Source organism: Canis lupus, chromosome 14 (genome assembly GCF_003254725.2).
Source record: "Canis lupus dingo isolate Sandy chromosome 14, ASM325472v2, whole genome shotgun sequence".
NCBI lineage: Eukaryota > Metazoa > Chordata > Mammalia > Carnivora > Canidae > Canis > Canis lupus.
In genome coordinates, this window is record NC_064256.1 from 55,361,364 (window position 1) to 55,379,218 (window position 17,855).

Genomic DNA, 17,855 nt, shown 5'->3' on the forward strand with positions numbered 1-17,855 from the left:
TCTGTAAAGACCAAACCACTGAAAAAAAAAAAAAAAAAAAAAAAAAAAATAAAAAAATAAAAAAAAGACCAAACCACTGAATGAATGGTTAATATGAACTTAGATACACCTTTTAAAGAGTGAAATGCTCTAGGATTGAGCATCATCGCCTCAAAGGGAGTAGTTGTGGAGATAAATCTCCCCCAGGTAAAAAGCAGCTCCTGGTAAATAGTTTATTTACTAGGGAAAGGGCCAAAAGGAAAGAGAGTTTCCGTTGTTATATAATGGAGCTCTGACTTAAAGCCAGGCGGGTTGGTTACAAAACAAAGAGCTTTTGTGGAGGGCTCCTCCCAAATATTTACATTAACTTAGGAAAAATATGGAAGTCTGTATCTCCTTATAACTTTTGCTGGTGTTCGGGGGATAATGTCATTTTATTCTTTATCATTTCATTATCATTGAAATGGAATTTTTAAATTATTTGTTAAAATAAAAGATGTGATGCTCTAATACACTGTTTATTTTTATTCTAATATGCTATTAAAACACTCCTGGTAAAAAAATCACTCTACTAGTATATTATAAAATGGTAAATATTGCAGATATGCTACATAACATTATATCATATCGTATTATATTTTGTCCTATTAGGTTTTCTAAGTTATACTTTGTTTTGTTTTGTTTTTTCTAAGTTATACTTTGAATGACTATGGAGTTTCCACACTTCTAAAGGATGGCCATAATTTTGTTTTGCTTGAATAGGAGGAAATGTAGTCATTATCTGCATATCTAAACATTCTACTTCTCTCAATTAGATGAAATGTAGTAATCTGGTTCATCACTTGATCCCAATTTTTCTAAAAATTGCTATGCCCAATTCTCACATTTAATATTTTCAATGTTGGATTAGATAAAACTGTGATTATTATTTTTATTATTGATATAAATCTATCTAGATGACAAGATGAGCCAAACATTTATTTACCTTTCAGTTCGTGCTTTCTGAATGCATTATCCTTAGGTTATATTACTATTTGGCTCTAAGTTTGGACTAAGATTTTCTCTTTTTAAAGAATGCTAGGCCAGGGGCACCTGGGTGATCCAGTCGGTTAAGCATCCAACTCTTGATTTCATCTCAGGGTCAAGAGATCATCAGATTAAGCCCCCCAAAATCCGTGTGCGATTTTCTCTCCCTCTGCCCCTCCCCTCCCCTATCTCTCTCAAATAAAGAAATCTTTGAAAGAAAGAATGCTAGACCAAATCTTTAAATAAATAAATAATGCTGGATCAGTTATTTTGTTAAGGCTATTATAATCCAGTTATTAAAATAGTCAAAATAGGTAGATAATCTAATTTCATAGCAGATAGTTTGATTTCTTATGTCTTTATAATGAGATGATAAATTGAACCTGGAAATCTTCATGGATCCAAGCACAAATTAAAAAAAGAACTCAATGTGATTTGTATTTGCTTATCATTTAGCATTTTCTCAATATTTAAATTTACTTTTAAGATGACAAACCAGACTGTTTTTGTGATTTTGCTTTTATATATTTTTTTAAGATTTTATTTATTTATTAATGAGAGACACAGAGAGAGAGAGAGAGGCAGAGACACAGGCAGAGGGAGAAGCAGGCTTCATGCAGGGAGCCCGAGGTGGGACTCGATCCCCGGTCTCCAGGATCAAACCCTGGGCCGAAGGGGGCACTAAACCGCTGAGCCACCCAGGCTGCCCTGCTTTTAATATTATTTATAAAAAAGTATCTCAAAGAAAATATTTTATAAGTAAAAGAAAATGTAAGGAAATAAGTTTTGAACACCTACTTTTAGAGACAATATTTTGCTACATTCTCAAAGAAAACCAAAAATTTTATCAGAACAACAATAAAATCCAAAACAATAATTCAAAATAATAATAATGGTGATGCCAATGATAACAAGATGATGGCCTAGTGTTTTGAAAGTAGGATAAATTGTTAACTGTCTGGAAAATCACATTCTGTGTTAAGGCAGGAGAGCGCATCTTATGACCTGTCTAGGTCCCTCTCACTGACGTCCTCTGTCAAGTATCATATGTAAGAATCTTCATACAGGGCAGCCGAGGTGGCTCAGTGGTTTAATGCCTGCCTTCGGCCCAGGGTATGATCCTGGAGACCCGGGATCAAGTCCCACATCGGGCTCCCTGCATGGAGCCTGCTTCTCCCTCTGCCTGTGTCTGTGCCTCTCACTCTCTCCCATGAATAAATAAATAAAATCTTAAAAAAAAAAAACAAAAAAAAAACTTCATACAGAAGTTGGCATTTAAGATTAAGAGATTTTTTTATCAATTACTTATTGGGAAGATTTTTTAATAAACTATGTATAGCTTTATGGGAACTAAAAGACAGCAAAAGGGTATATCTCATAAACTAGATTAAAACATGGAAAACTGAACCCAAAAACCAGTCCCTAACGATGAATACACTGAATGTAGATTTGGGATCTTTACGCCTTCCTGTATTCACACCCTGCCCTGGCCTCATTGATGAAATTCACTTCCCAACCCTTGACTTTGGCCTAGGTCACGTGACTTACCTTGCCCTACAGAATGGGGCAGTGTCATTTCCAGGTCTAGGCTTCCAGGAACCTATGGCATATTTTTCCTCTTCCTTTTTTGTATCTGCTACTTCTTGGATCATGAGAAGAATCTTCCCCAATAGCTTGAGGGTCCAAGGAGCACAGAGATATGGAACAGAGCCAGCACAGACTTACAGTGAAAAGCAGAGCTGCCCCAGTGGCCCTAGCCTACATCAACTGAGCCCCAGCCCACCCAACCCATAGGTCTGTGTGAACGAACGGTTGTTCTTGAGCTACTGAGTTTTGTAGTAGTTTATTGATGCCAAATGATTGTAGCACTAATTGATTGATACACCCTAAAATTCAGTTTTAAAATATGTAGTGGATATATGATGACAAAAAAGTGTTGTTTCACATCATCTTTCACTTTTAATTAGCTATTGTGATATCACTCAGACATAGCCAGAAAGCCTCATCCACACTGATTCAGTGTGTACAACTATACCTTTACCAATTTTAGTTAGGACACCAAGAAGAATTGTACTTTTCTATACAGGATTTGCTATCCAAAAGCTTTCCCAAGAATTAATCTTATTTCAATAATATTAAATAACCAGTCAGATTGGTTTGGTCTTGGATAACAAAGCATTTGATAAGAAAATTGGAAAGTAAACTGACATGATAGCTAAAGGCCAGATATATTATTCCACTATCAATATTTTGAGTTAATTAGAAGGATAAAAGCCTTAACACAAGGTTATCAATGAAATATAAATAAATGTAAATAATGGCTATCAATGAAATATTAAATATTTAAAATTTGGATTTAAGGGTTTGTTATAATTCAGAAATACCAGATAGAGCTTATCAGATGTTTCTGGCAAAATCTTGGCAGGATTTGGTTGAAGGAAAAAAAGAAAACTTAATGATGACACTTCTGATACGTTAACTTACGTTCTTTTCTAGTAGCCCCTGGAGCACTCCCCTACCCCACCCACCTCTAAGCCTAGGGAAGGATCCTTACAGCAGAAAAGCAGAGATAAGGCTTTTCTTGATTCCAAAACCCCTGGTGAATGCCTGGGGGAATTCAGGTCACACAAAAATTGTTGGGTGATATGCAAGCATGGCTTCCTGTGCAAGGGGGAGGAAATTGGGAAAATAAGCAAAAAGATTTTTGACATATGTGTGTCTTTAGCCAAGGCTCAGATAAATTAAGAGGATATAATCGCTAAGACAGTTGTGCCTCCTGTTTCTGAGTAGGGCCTGTGGAGATAGCAACCCCTAGAGTTTCTCTGTACCCCGGCAGGGCATTTCTTCTCTGCAGCACCTTCACCATGGGTGGCTCCAGGCTGCTACATCAGGCCTGCCCATTCAAATGTATTAGATGTAAATAGAGGCCCAATTAAAAAAAAAGCAAAAACAAAAAAAACACAGAAGTAGCAAAAAGTGTCTCTGGGCCTAAAGAGCATTTTGAATGAACATGAAGGACAGAGTAGCAACACCCTGAATGGACCAATGATTGAAGATAGACAGGATGATGATGTACCTATCAGCAGATCCAAGATGCACAGCGAAGGAAGAGACTCCTCCCCAGACCCACCCTGAGATTCCGTAGCAATTCAGAAGCCCCTGGGAAGTAGGTGCAATCCCAGCAAAATGGCAGAAAAGTTTCTGCCACCTGAAGGTATGGGGGGCGGGGGGGGGGGGTGAAAGAAATTAAGCTCTGTTACAAAAAAAGAGAGAGTTACATCTCACAAGGGATTTCAGTAGTAACCATGTTTTCTACTTTTAAAAAATCTGAAGCAAATATGGCAAAATGATATTTGATTATACAATTTGCCGTATCTTGGATGGTTAAGCTATGTTACAAGAAAAATACTTTAAAATATATTTATTTTGATTCTGAACCTGTAGGCTGAAATTTGTCCCTACCCCTAGCATCTGTTAAGACTTACGCAGTATCTTCTGTGCTTTAAGTGCATCACCTCATTAAATGTTCATGGCACCGCTAAGATGTCAATATGTGTTCCGTTTTACAAATAAGCGGAGTGAAGTTAATTTAAAAAAAAAAAAAAACTGGATGAAAAAAATATTTTCTCATCTTTTCAGGAAGATTTTTGAATGTACAAATAGTTGTTTGTTCTTTTTTAAGAAAATAAATAGAAAAAAATATTTAAAATACTCAAAATGGAAAGGCACAACAAGGAAGAGTCCAGGGGACCACTTCAAGCCAGAAGAGGGATAAAAAGGGATCAGAGGATTAGCCAGATTTTCATCTAGAAAGCTAATTTTTTTCCATATATAAATGGAAGGATGGAAGAAGGTAAAGCAGGTATGGGAAGAAGGCCTGAATGGAATTCAGTAGAAGGCGTGTGAGGTGGTGATGCTGAAAAACAGGATAAATGTTCAGCTGAACACAGAGCTTGTAAAAATGTTGGTATTTATGCATGTAAATAGACACCCTCTGAAATGTTCCCTCTTCCCCTTCTGACTTTCTCCTTAAGGCCCCCAACCTTCCAATGAGCAACTCACTAGCCAGCGGGACTCCAAGGCTCCAGAGCTGTGACCCACGTTGGGAACGCCAGCTGGGTGCTCTGTCACCCTGGTTGTTATTCTTTCTATATCACACTTAGGGGTAGCTGTAATCTCTTTTCTGAACTCACTGACAAAGTCATAGTTGGGCAGTCTTGGGCTTCTCGGTGTTGATAAACATTGGAAAGGTTCCTGCTTCTTAAAACCACCAGTATCACTGTAAGCAGTCAAACCTTGGACTTCTAATCCTAGAGTGGAAATCAGCTGAAGCCAGTTTAGCGTAAGAGGACCTGGGGTGGTGGGGACCTGAGAGGTTGGGGAGCAGGGGCTGCAGAAGATAAGAGAACACAAAAGGCAACTAACTTCACAATTTTACCGTGAGTAGATCTCCCCAGGTTACTTAAGAATCCTATGTCCCAGAAACTACTAACAGGAACTCTAGTTATTTATCAACTTTAAAATGCTCCTTACTCCCGCAAAACTCTTCAAGAACAAATCATTTTTATGTATTTATTTATTTTTTCTTTTTTATGTATTTAGACTTCAATCTCCGCATCTCTAAGACAACTGATTTGGATGAATGGTGTCCCTTTTAGCTCTATATTTTTAGTAACCTATAAAGCATGAGCTGCCCTTTAAGGTTGCTTCTTTAAAAAAAAATAAAGGGGGGGCAAATAAGTCGCCATGTGGTCATTTTTTAGTAAATGATTTGGAGAAATTTATTAACTTGCCTCCAAGCCTAAAGTTATCTTTAGGGGTATCGAAGAAAAACTATTTTATTCATTATATCATCTATCCATTTCAGATCTTATACCTACGCTAACAACATTATTCATCTTTATTTCTCATGAAGGTGGAGCCAATTCTTCAATTCAGCTATTATAACCAGAATACAATCTGTTTCTTTTTGGGTCTAACTTCTTGTTGAGGCAGGTTAACGAAGAGTTTGTGGTTTTTCCTCTCATTAGGAATTCATTTTGGCATTGACAACGCTTCACTGATCATTATGATTCCGGGCGCTGCTGTTGATTTGGCTTCGCCATGGACCTGCCTGGGTTGAGCTCGTTAAGCATTCACTCACAGGCCTCCCCGGAAAGTCCATTCCTTGCTGGAATGCAGGACACACTCTCTCCCTGTTCCTGTTGACTTTTTTCACAGTCAAGATTACTCATCGCAGCTGAAGACTGAACAACAATAGATGGGAAACGGTTTCCACATTTTTCCATTGGCCATAACCACAACTGCTTTGTAACCAACGCTCATGAAGGAAGAGCTAGATGAACAGCAGTCCTCCAGCAACCGTCAGAGGTAAGCGGGGCACCGCACAACCCGGTGACCCTGACACCACTCTTTGCTAGCATGTCATGCTTCTTCACACACAATATGTTCAAAGAATCTACAAGTGGATTTTGGCAGAAATAAAAATTTTAAAGCCCAATTGTTAGAAGATCTTTAGAGTTCTAATCATGACTAGCCGGCATAATTAACGCCAACGTTTGTAACATTTCCCCTGCCATATAATTGAAACTGATCTTTAAAAAAAAAATTGAAAAAAATTAAAAAATTAAAAATTGGCGCAGCCCGGGTGGCTCAGTGGTTTAGCACAGCCTTCAGTCCAGGGTCTGGTCCTGGAACCTCTGGATCGAGTCCCACGTCGGGCTCCCTGCATGGAGCCTGCTTCTCCCTCTGCCTGTGTCTCTGCCTCTCTCTCTCTCTCTCTCTCTCTATGTCTATCATAAATAAATAAATTTAAAAAAAAAGAATTTAAAGGTTGTATTGCTTTTTACCACCAACAATAGCCTGTCCTTTATAGTTCTTTTACAGTTCCATATATTCTAACTAGATAATCAATTCCAAGGGTCCCATCCTCTATTACCCGTTCTCCTCCTCCTTTTGTGCCTCCGCCTTTATGGACAGACCACCAAAATGTTTCCTGTAACCTGTGCCCCTTCAGATAGATTGTCAGATTTTCTATTTCAAGTCCTGATTTTACTTTTTTTAAATTTTTAAAATCATTTTTCTAATTTTACTTTTTTAATTATTACTTTTTATTTTTTTAAAAAAAGATTTTACTTATTTATTAATGAGAGACACAGAGAGAGAGAGAAGCAGAGACACAGGCAGAGGGAGAAGCAGGCTCCATGCAGGGAGCCTGATGCAGGGCTTGATCCTGGGTCTCCAGGGTCAGGCCCTGGGCTGAAGGCGGCGCTAAACCGCTGAGCCACCCGGGCCGCCCCTCTAGTTCTCCTTCTGATTGCATATGGAGCCACAGGCCAAAAGACAGTGAATTTCTTGACTTCTCCATAGCCCAGATGTAAAACTACTGCTTATTGTTCCATTCACCTTAGGCGTACGCTTTATAAAAAGATAGCAGCCGCACATTCAGGAATAGAGAAAACATTTGCAAATAACTGCTAACGATTTGCTAAACTTCAGATCGGTTCCTAGAAGAACCGGGTCTCCTCTAACGCACGGGCAAGTGCATTAGAAAAAAAAAAAAATAGAAAAAAAAATTAGAAAAAGTCCTCTATGACAAACTTGAAGCTCCCACTAAATATTCCTACAACTGTAAATATTTTTACGTCTTTTGGAAATGTGGCACAACGTGTGGGCATGAGTTTCCAGAAAGTTCCAGAAAGATGGGCGAAGCCTGCCATTCTCGTTTGCTTCAGAGGGTTGGGGGGCAGGGCAGGGGGGGCTTTCAGAAGCGGCGGGGAAACTGGAGTTCCGCGTGTCTGTGTGTCCTGTCCGGGGCCGCCAGGTGTGAGCCGGCGCGTCGCCACCTGCACCGCGCGCGCACGTGTGCTTGCTCGCCGTCGGGGGCGCATCGTGCCCAAAAGTCCTGGGCCCTTTTTCGTCCCTTTCCTCCCGGTGACAGTGGGGAAGAGCTGGGCGGGCAGGGATGGGGGCGGGGAGGCGGCTTCTCCGCGGGGAGATGCGCGGGGAGGAGCGCGGGGAGGAGCGCGACGCCCCGCGCCCACCCCGCGCCCCCGCAGGACGCCGCCGCGAGCCCCCCGGGGACGTGCGCCCCAGGTCTAGGCCACCCCCGCGGGGCGCTCCCCGCGCGCTCCCCGCCCCGCGCCGCCGAACCCCGGGGATGTGCCCGGACCCGGCGCGCAGGTCCCGGCCGGGCGCTCGCGGCAAGCCCCGGGCCCGCGGCCAGCAGGCTCCCTCCCAGCCGCCGCCCCCCGCCTGCGCCTCCCCGCCCCCCCCCCCCCCCCCCCCCCCTGCACAATACAAGATCTTCCTTCCTCGGTTCCCTTGAATAACAGCCCAGGGAAACCTCGGAGCCTTCACCCAGCCACCGGCCAGCATGTCTGGGGGCAAATACGTAGACTCCGAGGTAGGCTCGCGGGGTGCGCGCGGGGAGCCCCCGGGGCGCCCCCACCCCCACCCCACCCCACCCCACCCCCGCGGTCGGCCGCCGGGCGCTCCCCCGGCGCGGGCACCTCCGAGGAATGGGCCTGGGCGGGGAGCTGAAGAGGGGGCAGGAATGTCGTCCAGGCTGCTCTTCGGAAAGGGGGGCCGGCGGGCCCTAAACCAGAGGGAGGCTGAAAGTGGGGGCGGGGGGCGCCCCGGGGTCCCGAGATGGGGACCAGAGCACGCTCCTGGGTCGTGGGCGGGCCCGGGGCGCTGCTTTAGGTCGGGACCCGCACGGCCCAGCCCCTGCGCGCTGGGGGGCTGCGATCGGGGACGCGGGGTGCGCCGCCATCCCCCCGCGATCCGGGGGACCGTCCCCGCCGCTCCGCCAGGCGCCTGGACCGGCTGGCACCGCCCGAAGCCCTCGGGCCGCCTCAAGAACCCTTCCAGCATCCCGGCGCCCGGCGGGGTGTTTGCAGAGGGGGGACCTCCCCTCCCCTCCCCTCCCCTCCTGTCCCTGCCCGCCCCCCCCCCAGTGCCACCCCTCGTCCGCGCGGGGATCTCGCTCCCCAAACTCGCCCTCCGCCCCGCGCCCCGCCGGCGGCCTAGGAGGGACCTGCGGGAGGTCGGGGAGGTCGGGGGCGCCGGGCAGGTGCGAGGTCGCGGTTCGGGGCGGTTTGCGGGGGGGCGGGGGGCGCTGCTCCCGACACGGGCGCTTTCGGGACGCTGAGCCCCGCGGGGGCGGGGGGCGCGGAGAGTGCGGCGAGCCAGCAGGTGTCGGGGAGGTGCGGCAGAAAGGGGGCAGAAAGGGGGCCCCTCCGGGGGGTCCCGGGGGCTCCAGCGGGCCCGAGGGAGACGCCGGAGAGCTTCTGGAGAGCAGGGTGGGGGAGGGGCGCCCCGCAGCCGGGGACGGGTCCCCGCGGTCGCTGGGGGGCGCGCGGGGCGGGCGCGGGCGGGGGCGGCGCGGGTGCGCGCTGACCCCTGGCGGCGGGCGGCGGAGGCCGGGGCTCCCCGCGGGCACCGAGGGGTGTGGTGTCCTCGCCTCCATCCTCTTAAGCGCCGGCGGCGCCCGAGCGGCCAGTTGGCGGGCGACCTCCAGGGCCGCCGCACCGCTCGTTTTCCTTTTTGACATTTCCTTTTTGACATTTCCTTTTTCTGGCATTGCCTTTTTTGACATTTTCTTCCCATCTCCGCCCCCCCCCTCCCGCACCCCGCCGTCCCCCCCCCACCCCGCGCAGGGGCACCTCTACACCGTTCCCATCCGGGAGCAGGGCAACATCTACAAGCCCAACAACAAGGCCATGGCGGAGGAGATGAGCGAGAAGCAGGTGTACGACGCGCACACCAAGGAAATCGACCTGGTCAACCGCGACCCCAAGCATCTCAACGACGACGTGGTCAAGGTAGGGGAGGCGGCCCCGCCCGCCCCGGGGCGCTCCGAGCATCCTCCGCTACCTGGGCCCGCGCGCGCTGCCTCCTGCGCTTGAGGACGCGGGGCCCCGAGTCCCCCCACCCTGCCCTCCCCCATCACCCCGCCGGCTAGTTCGGCTGGAATCTCGCTGACTGCCCTCCTCCTAGAACCCCACTTCTCCCCCGGCCAACACACCTCCAGATCTCCGCGACAGGTTGGCCCGCGCTCCTTGGGCGAGTGAGGCGCTTGGCCCTGCGGGGCACCCTCTTGCCTGTTCCCAGGCTTAAACTCTAGCGAAGGGGGGCGCCCTATTGCACCTAGAATTAAAGCAAGTAAGGTCACTGTGTAAGTTCTTTGTGGCTCGATGACCTATGGGATACCGAGTGGGCAGGTTGTCCCAGCTCAAATCAGGGTAACCTCAAGTTATTTTCTTAACTATAATAAGGTGGGTAAAAATGCTTCAGATTGATATATTATATATCACATATATGGAGAGAGAGCATCTTAACTGGAGGGGGAAAAAGTGGTACTCGTGCACGACCAAGCTAATTTCCACAACCAAAAATAATGAGCGCCTCTGGATTTCTCCCATAGACACCCCTAGCTAGGTATATAAAGTCACTTCTTTAGTGACTGCCTGGGTCAGGCTTCCCCGAGTTAATGAGACACTCAGGCTGGAGTTCCTTTTTATATTTTCAGAATGTGTTTGGTGATTTTTTTAAAAAAAAATAATAAGGCATCTGAATGAGCTATTGGCCAAACTTAGATTTGAGTCAGTGATCAATTTTTGATTATCATTATATTATTCAACTTTGACCCTCTTAGCAAATTAAGTCAGGGAAATTTATTGTCCGAATCCATCTGGATTGGGAAATCATGGGCTTGAGCCATTCTTGGCAGAGGGTTTTCTTTGAGGAGTGGGGAGGGCCAAGGAAAATCCTGGCCTGGAAGATTATAGCGTGAAGACCCAGTTCTGCACAACTCCAGAACAGCCAATGGGGCAGATGAGCAATTTCCACCTACCCAGTCTCCTATCTGGGGCTGGGAAGAGCCATAGTTCAGAGACTATGCACATTTATGAATAATTTATTTCAAAAAGGGAAACAATTTAACCTGTAACGGGAAGGAAAATGTAACTGTCAGAATTGACTCTCTTGGCTTGCTGGTAGAGGAAAAAGGAAAATTGGAGCATTAGTAGGTTTTTCTACTAGCCAGATTATGAAATATTTAAAAGCAGCAGCAATAAAAAAAAAAAGTAGCTTATAAACTTGAAATTAGAATTGCTAAAAACGATTTACTAAAAGCGTCACCTTAAAGAGAGGGAAAGACATTTTTGCTTTTTCTCCTTCTCATGTAGCTTTGGACAAGAAGAAGAGATGCCAGGAAAAGAGGCAGATTTCAGAAAGGGCTGGCTTCATTGGAGCCTCCCTGTTGTTCCACCGCAGTGTGAGTGGGGTTCCTGGAGCAAGCAAGCCTCCCAGGATGAGTCAGAGAGGCCAGCAGTGTGGATGTGGGTCTCCACACATAGCATGACTAAGCTGAGAAAGAAAGGCCCCACTGGGAAAAGAGACTTCAACGCAGATGGAAAAAAGGCATAACAGGCTTAGAGGAAATAGCAGTTAACAGAATAGCATTTCAAAGAGCAAGTGTGGGGATCCTCATATTAAAAAAAAAAAAAAAAATTAAAAGGAAGAGTTACAGCAAGCTCCTGCTGGCCTAGAGAAAGCAAACCCCTCCCATTTGCTCCTATGAGCAAAACAAGACACTCAGACAGAAAAATCCACCTTGGGAAGAATTTGGTAGGCCCATTTACTCAGAGGCCTAGTTGAGAAAGGACTTCGGAGGACTTCCTGCAGAGAGAGGCCCAGGCTACAAGTCCAATTTCTGTCCAAAGAGTGACATCTGCAGTAGCCCAGGAGGGGTAGCCTATAACCTGCAGAGACTCCTGTTTTAGAAGTGCTTTTCAAAAAAAAAAAAAAAAGTGCTTTCTATGAGTCCCAGCACAAACATGATGACAGAAACAAGTATGACCCTCTCCATGTTACACGGCAGTAAATAAACTTTCCTAAATTTTACTTTTGACAACATAGACTTCTTAAAATAACAAAAACATCCAAAGTTTTACTGTTAATGCATGGTAGCTTAAAATGTCAGGTGATAATAAAGAAACAGTGATCAGGGTACCAAATCAGGTATGGAAAGTTCTGTTTAAAGGCAAGCAGCTCTGTAAGAGCTGCCTTTGCCAATTCTATAATCACTAGCCAGTTGTGGCTCTTTCCGTTTAAATTTCAAGTAGTTAACATTATTATAATTAAAATTCAGTTCTTTAGGCACACTAGCCACATCCTGAGTTCTCAACACGAGGTTACTGGCTCCCAAATTGGACAGCACAGGCTTATAACATTTCCATCATCCTGGAAATTGCTTTTGGACAGCGCCAGACTAGTTCTTTACATTTTAAAAAGGCTCTTATACCAAGTTTAGAAAAAGAACTCTAGATGGAGAAGAAATGAAACCCTGATGTACAGTGTGAGGCGCAGCATGGTGTATCTGCACAGTATCCTTTCAGTCTCATAAAACAGCTACTCAGGGAGAGAAAGAAAAGTCAGCAGATTAGTCTATACAATTTAATTCCAAGAAGTTCGGTCTCCTACCTTACCTAAAGGTCTGCTGTACTATATTACATCTCTATAGACATTTATACCAAAATAGTAGGCTATGAATGCTTTTTAAAATTTCCTCTGATTAAAGCGATGACAACTTCAGACCCTTCATTCTCCCTCTGAAATTTCTATGTCTTCTTTTCATATTCACATTTTCATTTGTATGTTTACTATGTACTTAACTGGAATTTCCATATAAATAAAACATCAGATTTATGATTCTGACATCATATTAGCCACCAATAAATTAATTTGTTAAACTCACCCTATGCTAGACTATACACTGCACGACATACTAGAAAGCATAATTCCTAAAATAAGTTGTAGCAATCACAAGGGTTAGAGTTAGAGAGACAAGACGCATATGGATAAAAAGTTTTAAAGAATACACTATAACACAATACTAAGTCACTGCCAAATGGTAACTAATGGATCCTTTTCTGCTTTGACTACTAGGAAACATAGTTAGATTTTAAGTTTCATTAATATGCATCACTACCCTCTCCCACTCTTGGTTTTGTATTTTCACTTTCTTTTTTAATTGACATGCTATTTTATGTGGTCTCTACTGTGAACCTTCTCATTATCATTTTGGTAATAAATCAAAAGCAAGCAGTATTTAGGGGGAGTGGGGGGGAAATAAAAAAAGGAAAAAAGTAAGCAGTATTGAATATTGAATAATAAAAAGGTTTTTAAAAAGTGAATGATACTATGTTGATCTTGGTAATCAAACAATGTAGGTGTACATCAGATCATCACATTGTACACTTCGGGGTTTTTTGGTTTTGTTTTCGTTTTAAGATTTTATTTATTCATGAGAGACACACAGAGAGAGGCAGAGACACAGGCAGAGGGACAAGCAGGCTCCCTGCAGGGATTGATAGAGGAGTCGATCCCAGGACCCCGGGGCCACGACCTGAGCTGAAGGCAGACACTCATCCACTGAGCCACCCAGGCGTCCAACATTGTACACCTTGAATACATACAATTATATTTGTCAATTATTCTTCAATAAAGTTTGTTTTTTTTTAAGTGAATGGTATTGGTAGTGTTAGGGAGATCCTACTGTGGATAGGACAATGGGGTCGGGGAAGGAAGATGGATTCTAGATAGTTTAATAGAGAAGGGCATGAAGGAGTACAGTCTGAGTTGGATCATGAAGGGCAAACAGCTGAGAAAAGCACAGGAGGGCTTCAAAATAAGCAAGGCATGGAGATGGGAATGTCTCATACCAGGCATGATGGAAGGTTTCGTAGCCCATTTTGATTGAAAGCAGAGAATTCACGTGGCAGAGTGGTAGGTCATAAAGGTGAACGGACTGATCATGGCCACTTGGCAGAGGCCTTTATCCAGCACTCATGAGAAGTTTGGACTTTATCATCTCAACAGTGAGAAGGCAAGACTTCAGGCTTGAGTATGACAAGATGAGGGTGGGCTTTCTCAAAGATGACTGGCTAAGCTACAGGATGTGATGAAAGGTAGCCAGTCTGGTTGAGCAGAGAACAGTGAAGACATAATTGCACTGTGGTCTAGACATGAAAAAGAAGGACAGTGTGCAGTGGCACTGGAGACAAAATCAGAGAAGCATAAAATGACAGGATTTTAGAATTGGAAGAGAACATAATGGCTCCCAGCCCAACTTCCAATCCCTTGAAAGAAATTTAAGGGCCATAGAAGTTTAAAATTTTTATCCATGTTTTCAGACGGTCACTGTGCAAAACAGATATTTTGAAATGTATGATAAAGGGAAGAATGGACAAGATTATGTGATTCATGTAGACTATTGCTATGAGGGGAGAAATGAATTGAGATGATTCTGAGATTAGTCCTGAGAAGAATCAGAACATCTGAGAGAAGACTTCTGTTTGAAAATAAAAATATACATTTGTAACTTTCCATCATAAAACTTGAATATAATCATTCTTAAATATGCTCAAACACAAAATTTTCTTTGGCAGACAAAAAAAAAAAAGTCATACACATGGTAATCAGATCGGTTCTGATTTCAAAATGACATCCCAACGTCTTCTTGATCTTTTTCAACTGGAAGGCATCCTAAAGTGATTGATTGATCTCAATATAATGGCAATTACAAATTCCATATTTATTTGATATACATATAATCAAAGCCTAAGATTTAAAAGATCAGATTGTCTCAAAGCCCTCAACACCCTGTTATTACTCTCTTCCGTTGGAATTGGTATTGGTTTCGTTTGTCTGTTTGTTTAGGAGACAGCTCCACACGATGGTGAGTGGTGACGGATATTTTGCCACAAATGAGATCATGCACAGATTTCAGAATCCCCTGCTTGTAAAGGAGCAGGATGGTCATTTTTGGCGGGAAATTTTCTCACATCACTGAGCAAAAAACAATACTAAAATGAGGGATATTATTTATTCTTACGCATCCGCAAACACTTTCAACAATGATATACATTTTAAGTGATTCTTCAAACAAAGTCTCTTCTTTCTTCTCCATCTCCTGTCACCAAAAAATAATTTGAATTATGAAAAATACGTTTGAATTATGAAAAAGCTCACGATGTGGCTTATTCTTCCAATTAATAGCAGTGTTGGCTCCATTTTAAAAGGGCTTACAGTGAGAACAGCTGCAATAGTAAGCAGCATCTGGAAAGTCCAGTAATTTGAAAAACCACCTGCTTATGGTCCTGCCCACTCAAGTCCATAAAATAACAGACTTTTTCATATTCTGAATGAAACTGCTTTTCAGTTTGCCCTACTTTTCAACATAAGTTCTCTATGAGGAAATACCCACAGAGAATTCGCCCCTACAAGAATGGGGCTGTGTGCACTGACCTGTGGGGTTCTGGGCCCTTTCATGATCCTTCTGGCTTGGTTTGTGTGGGGAATGGGAAAGACTGCTGTTTTCATACAAAGATTTTTTTTTAAGATTTTATTTATTCATGAGAAATACAGAGAGAGAGAGAGAGAGAGAAGCAGAGACACAGGCAGAGGGAAAGCAGGCTCCATGCAAGGAGCCTGATGCGGGACTCGATCCCAAGACCCCAGGATCACACCCTGGCCCAAGGCAGGCGCCAAACCGCTAAGCCACCCAGGGATCCCCACAAAGATGGTTTATGCCAAGAAGCACATGCTGTCTCTTCTTCTACACTCTGGACCTTGTATATTATGTCCTTTATGGTACCCTAAGGCCATGGAGAAAGAGATTTGCATAGTATACTTCTTTTAAAAGAAGTTCCTAAAAAAAAGAAACCCTCAGCCCCTAGACAAATGCCTGACATATACCCTGATAGAGTGGAAAACTATTGCGCCAAGATAAGAAAAAATATTTTTGTGAATTTTGTAACTTTCTCCTCCAAAACTTGAATGTAATCATTCTTAAACATGCACAGACACAAAATTCCTCTTCTTTAATAGTCAAAGAAAGGCATGCACACAGTAATCGGGTCAGTTTGGGTTTCAACATAATGGCCTATTGCTTTCATGATCTCTTTCAACTAGAAAGCATCTAGTCCCATTAGTGTGGGACTGGACCCCAAGGAAGGAGTAAAGAATGTCAAGGCCAACAGGTTTCTTTCCCTCGGTAGTCCCTAAGAATTAGGCTTATAAATGGGATCAAACTTCTTTAGCTCATAAAAGCTAATAAACACCAGCCCTAAAAATATTTTGGGCAAGCTATTTTGTTTCTATGCTTCAATTTATCTAACTATAAAGAAAAGAATGAGAGTCATTCTCATACGATAGCACTCCCTCTGAAAGTCATCCACCTTTCAATAAATAATTATTATGCACCGTGCTGGTGGCTACCGTATGTAACTAGATATGAGCACCACTCACGCGGAGTTTATAGCTACTTCCTTGCTTCTCTTTATACAGTTTCCTTTGCAAACTTTTGTTGGAATTCTTTTACCAAATTCCACTGTCTGCTAAAACTTTATAACCATCAGGGCTTAGTTCAAAAAAATGACTCATCTATAATGTCTCTAATTGTTCCTGAGCCAGTAATCAAGGCATGGGCAAAATAAGAAACATATATATTTTTAAACAATTTGCCTCTGTTCTGGTCCTACACGAAATATGATTAAATTGTGGGAAATATTTCTGTTCTTCTTTCATATTCTCTCTTCCTGTATTGGCTCTCAACTTCCAACATTTGTATTGAAAATTTGAAATTTGCAGCTCTTTAAAAACCCCATAGACTCTTTACAAATCCAAGAGGGCTTTCAAATGTGGCTAGGCATCTGAATCACCGAGGAATTTTTGAAAACACAGGTGCTTGAGCTTACTACACAGATCTATTAAATTAGAATATGTAGGGCTGGAGCCTAAGGATCTATATTTTTCAAAGTTCCCTGTATAATTACATTGTGAAGTCAGATTTAGAAAGGGTGGCTTACAGACATACACTCTGGGTAGTTCTATCCCAAGAAAATAGAGGACTGTAGAGTAACACTACATAACTCTAGACATTCTCCTTGCCAGAAGAATATTTGAGGGTCAGGCCAGTTTGAACTCAGAGAGTTTCGAAACACCATGAAGAGCTCCCAAACCAACTTTGTTCAATGGTTCTCCACCCTGTGAGGCCACTTGGGCTTAGAGCCAACCATAAACTTAGCATTGCTGGGTCACTGGGAGTGGGGCAGCCATATGCTTTAGGTTGTCCCATACAGACAAGGTAATACTGATCAGCCCTGAGTAACTATTAGGGGCACTATCGATAGTGCCCTTTCCACATTCAGAAGTGTCCTAGCATGGAAGAAAAATTATATGGTCACAGATGGATTGGCAATGGCCTATAGCTGATTCCTATAACCTGGAAATACATCAGGAATCCCTACACACACTAATTTTTAGCAGAATGGGCATAATTTCCACGCGCCAGTCATGGCATGCCTTTGTTTCCTCGCTACTCTCCAGCATGACCCCTCTCTTGCCCTTCATCACAGCCATCAAGCCGCACTATAACTTGAAGGAGGCACTCTTACAGGCCAACCTACTACACCCTCAAACCTTGGTTTCTTTCCTTGCAACATAGGGTTAATGAAAGTGACATCCTTCCATCACATATGTTGTCAGCTCCTCCATCAAAGATTAAAATGTTTAAAATAGTTTTAACTATTTTTCAGTTAGTCCAGGAAACATAAAATGGCATGCTTTCACACGAACCATTGTTTAGGGTGGGGGAAGTGTTTTTAATTTTGTCTTAAAGGAAATCTGCATGATCCATGTACTGTGCAACTACCAGGGGAATTAATTGGTGGAACAGATTTACACCTGCAAGGAATACATATTTCCTGCCTCTCATGGGAACTATGTTGATGTTTCAGATATAAAATACATCTTGTTTTCTTTATTGAACCTTGAGAAGATGT

The 17,855-nt window shown here is 43.6% G+C and overlaps 1 protein-coding gene across 3 annotated transcripts in view; it reads left to right on the forward strand.

Moving 5' to 3' along the window:
* The first annotated feature begins 6,222 nt into the window (after positions 1–6,222).
* Positions 6,223–17,855, forward strand: part of CAV1 (caveolin 1) — a 35,640-nt gene continuing 24,007 nt past the window's right edge. The window contains exons 1-2 of one of the 3 annotated variants that reach the window (XM_025464740.3): positions 6,223–6,375; positions 9,666–9,830. In XM_025464740.3, coding sequence (XP_025320525.1) covers positions 9,729–9,830 — 102 coding nt within the window. In that variant the 5' untranslated portion in view covers positions 6,223–6,375; positions 9,666–9,728. Of the gene's footprint in view, positions 6,376–8,266; positions 8,411–8,947; positions 9,080–9,665; positions 9,831–17,855 lie in introns of those variants that run through there. The other 2 variants (XM_025464739.3, XM_025464738.3) reach the window with 2 other exon arrangements.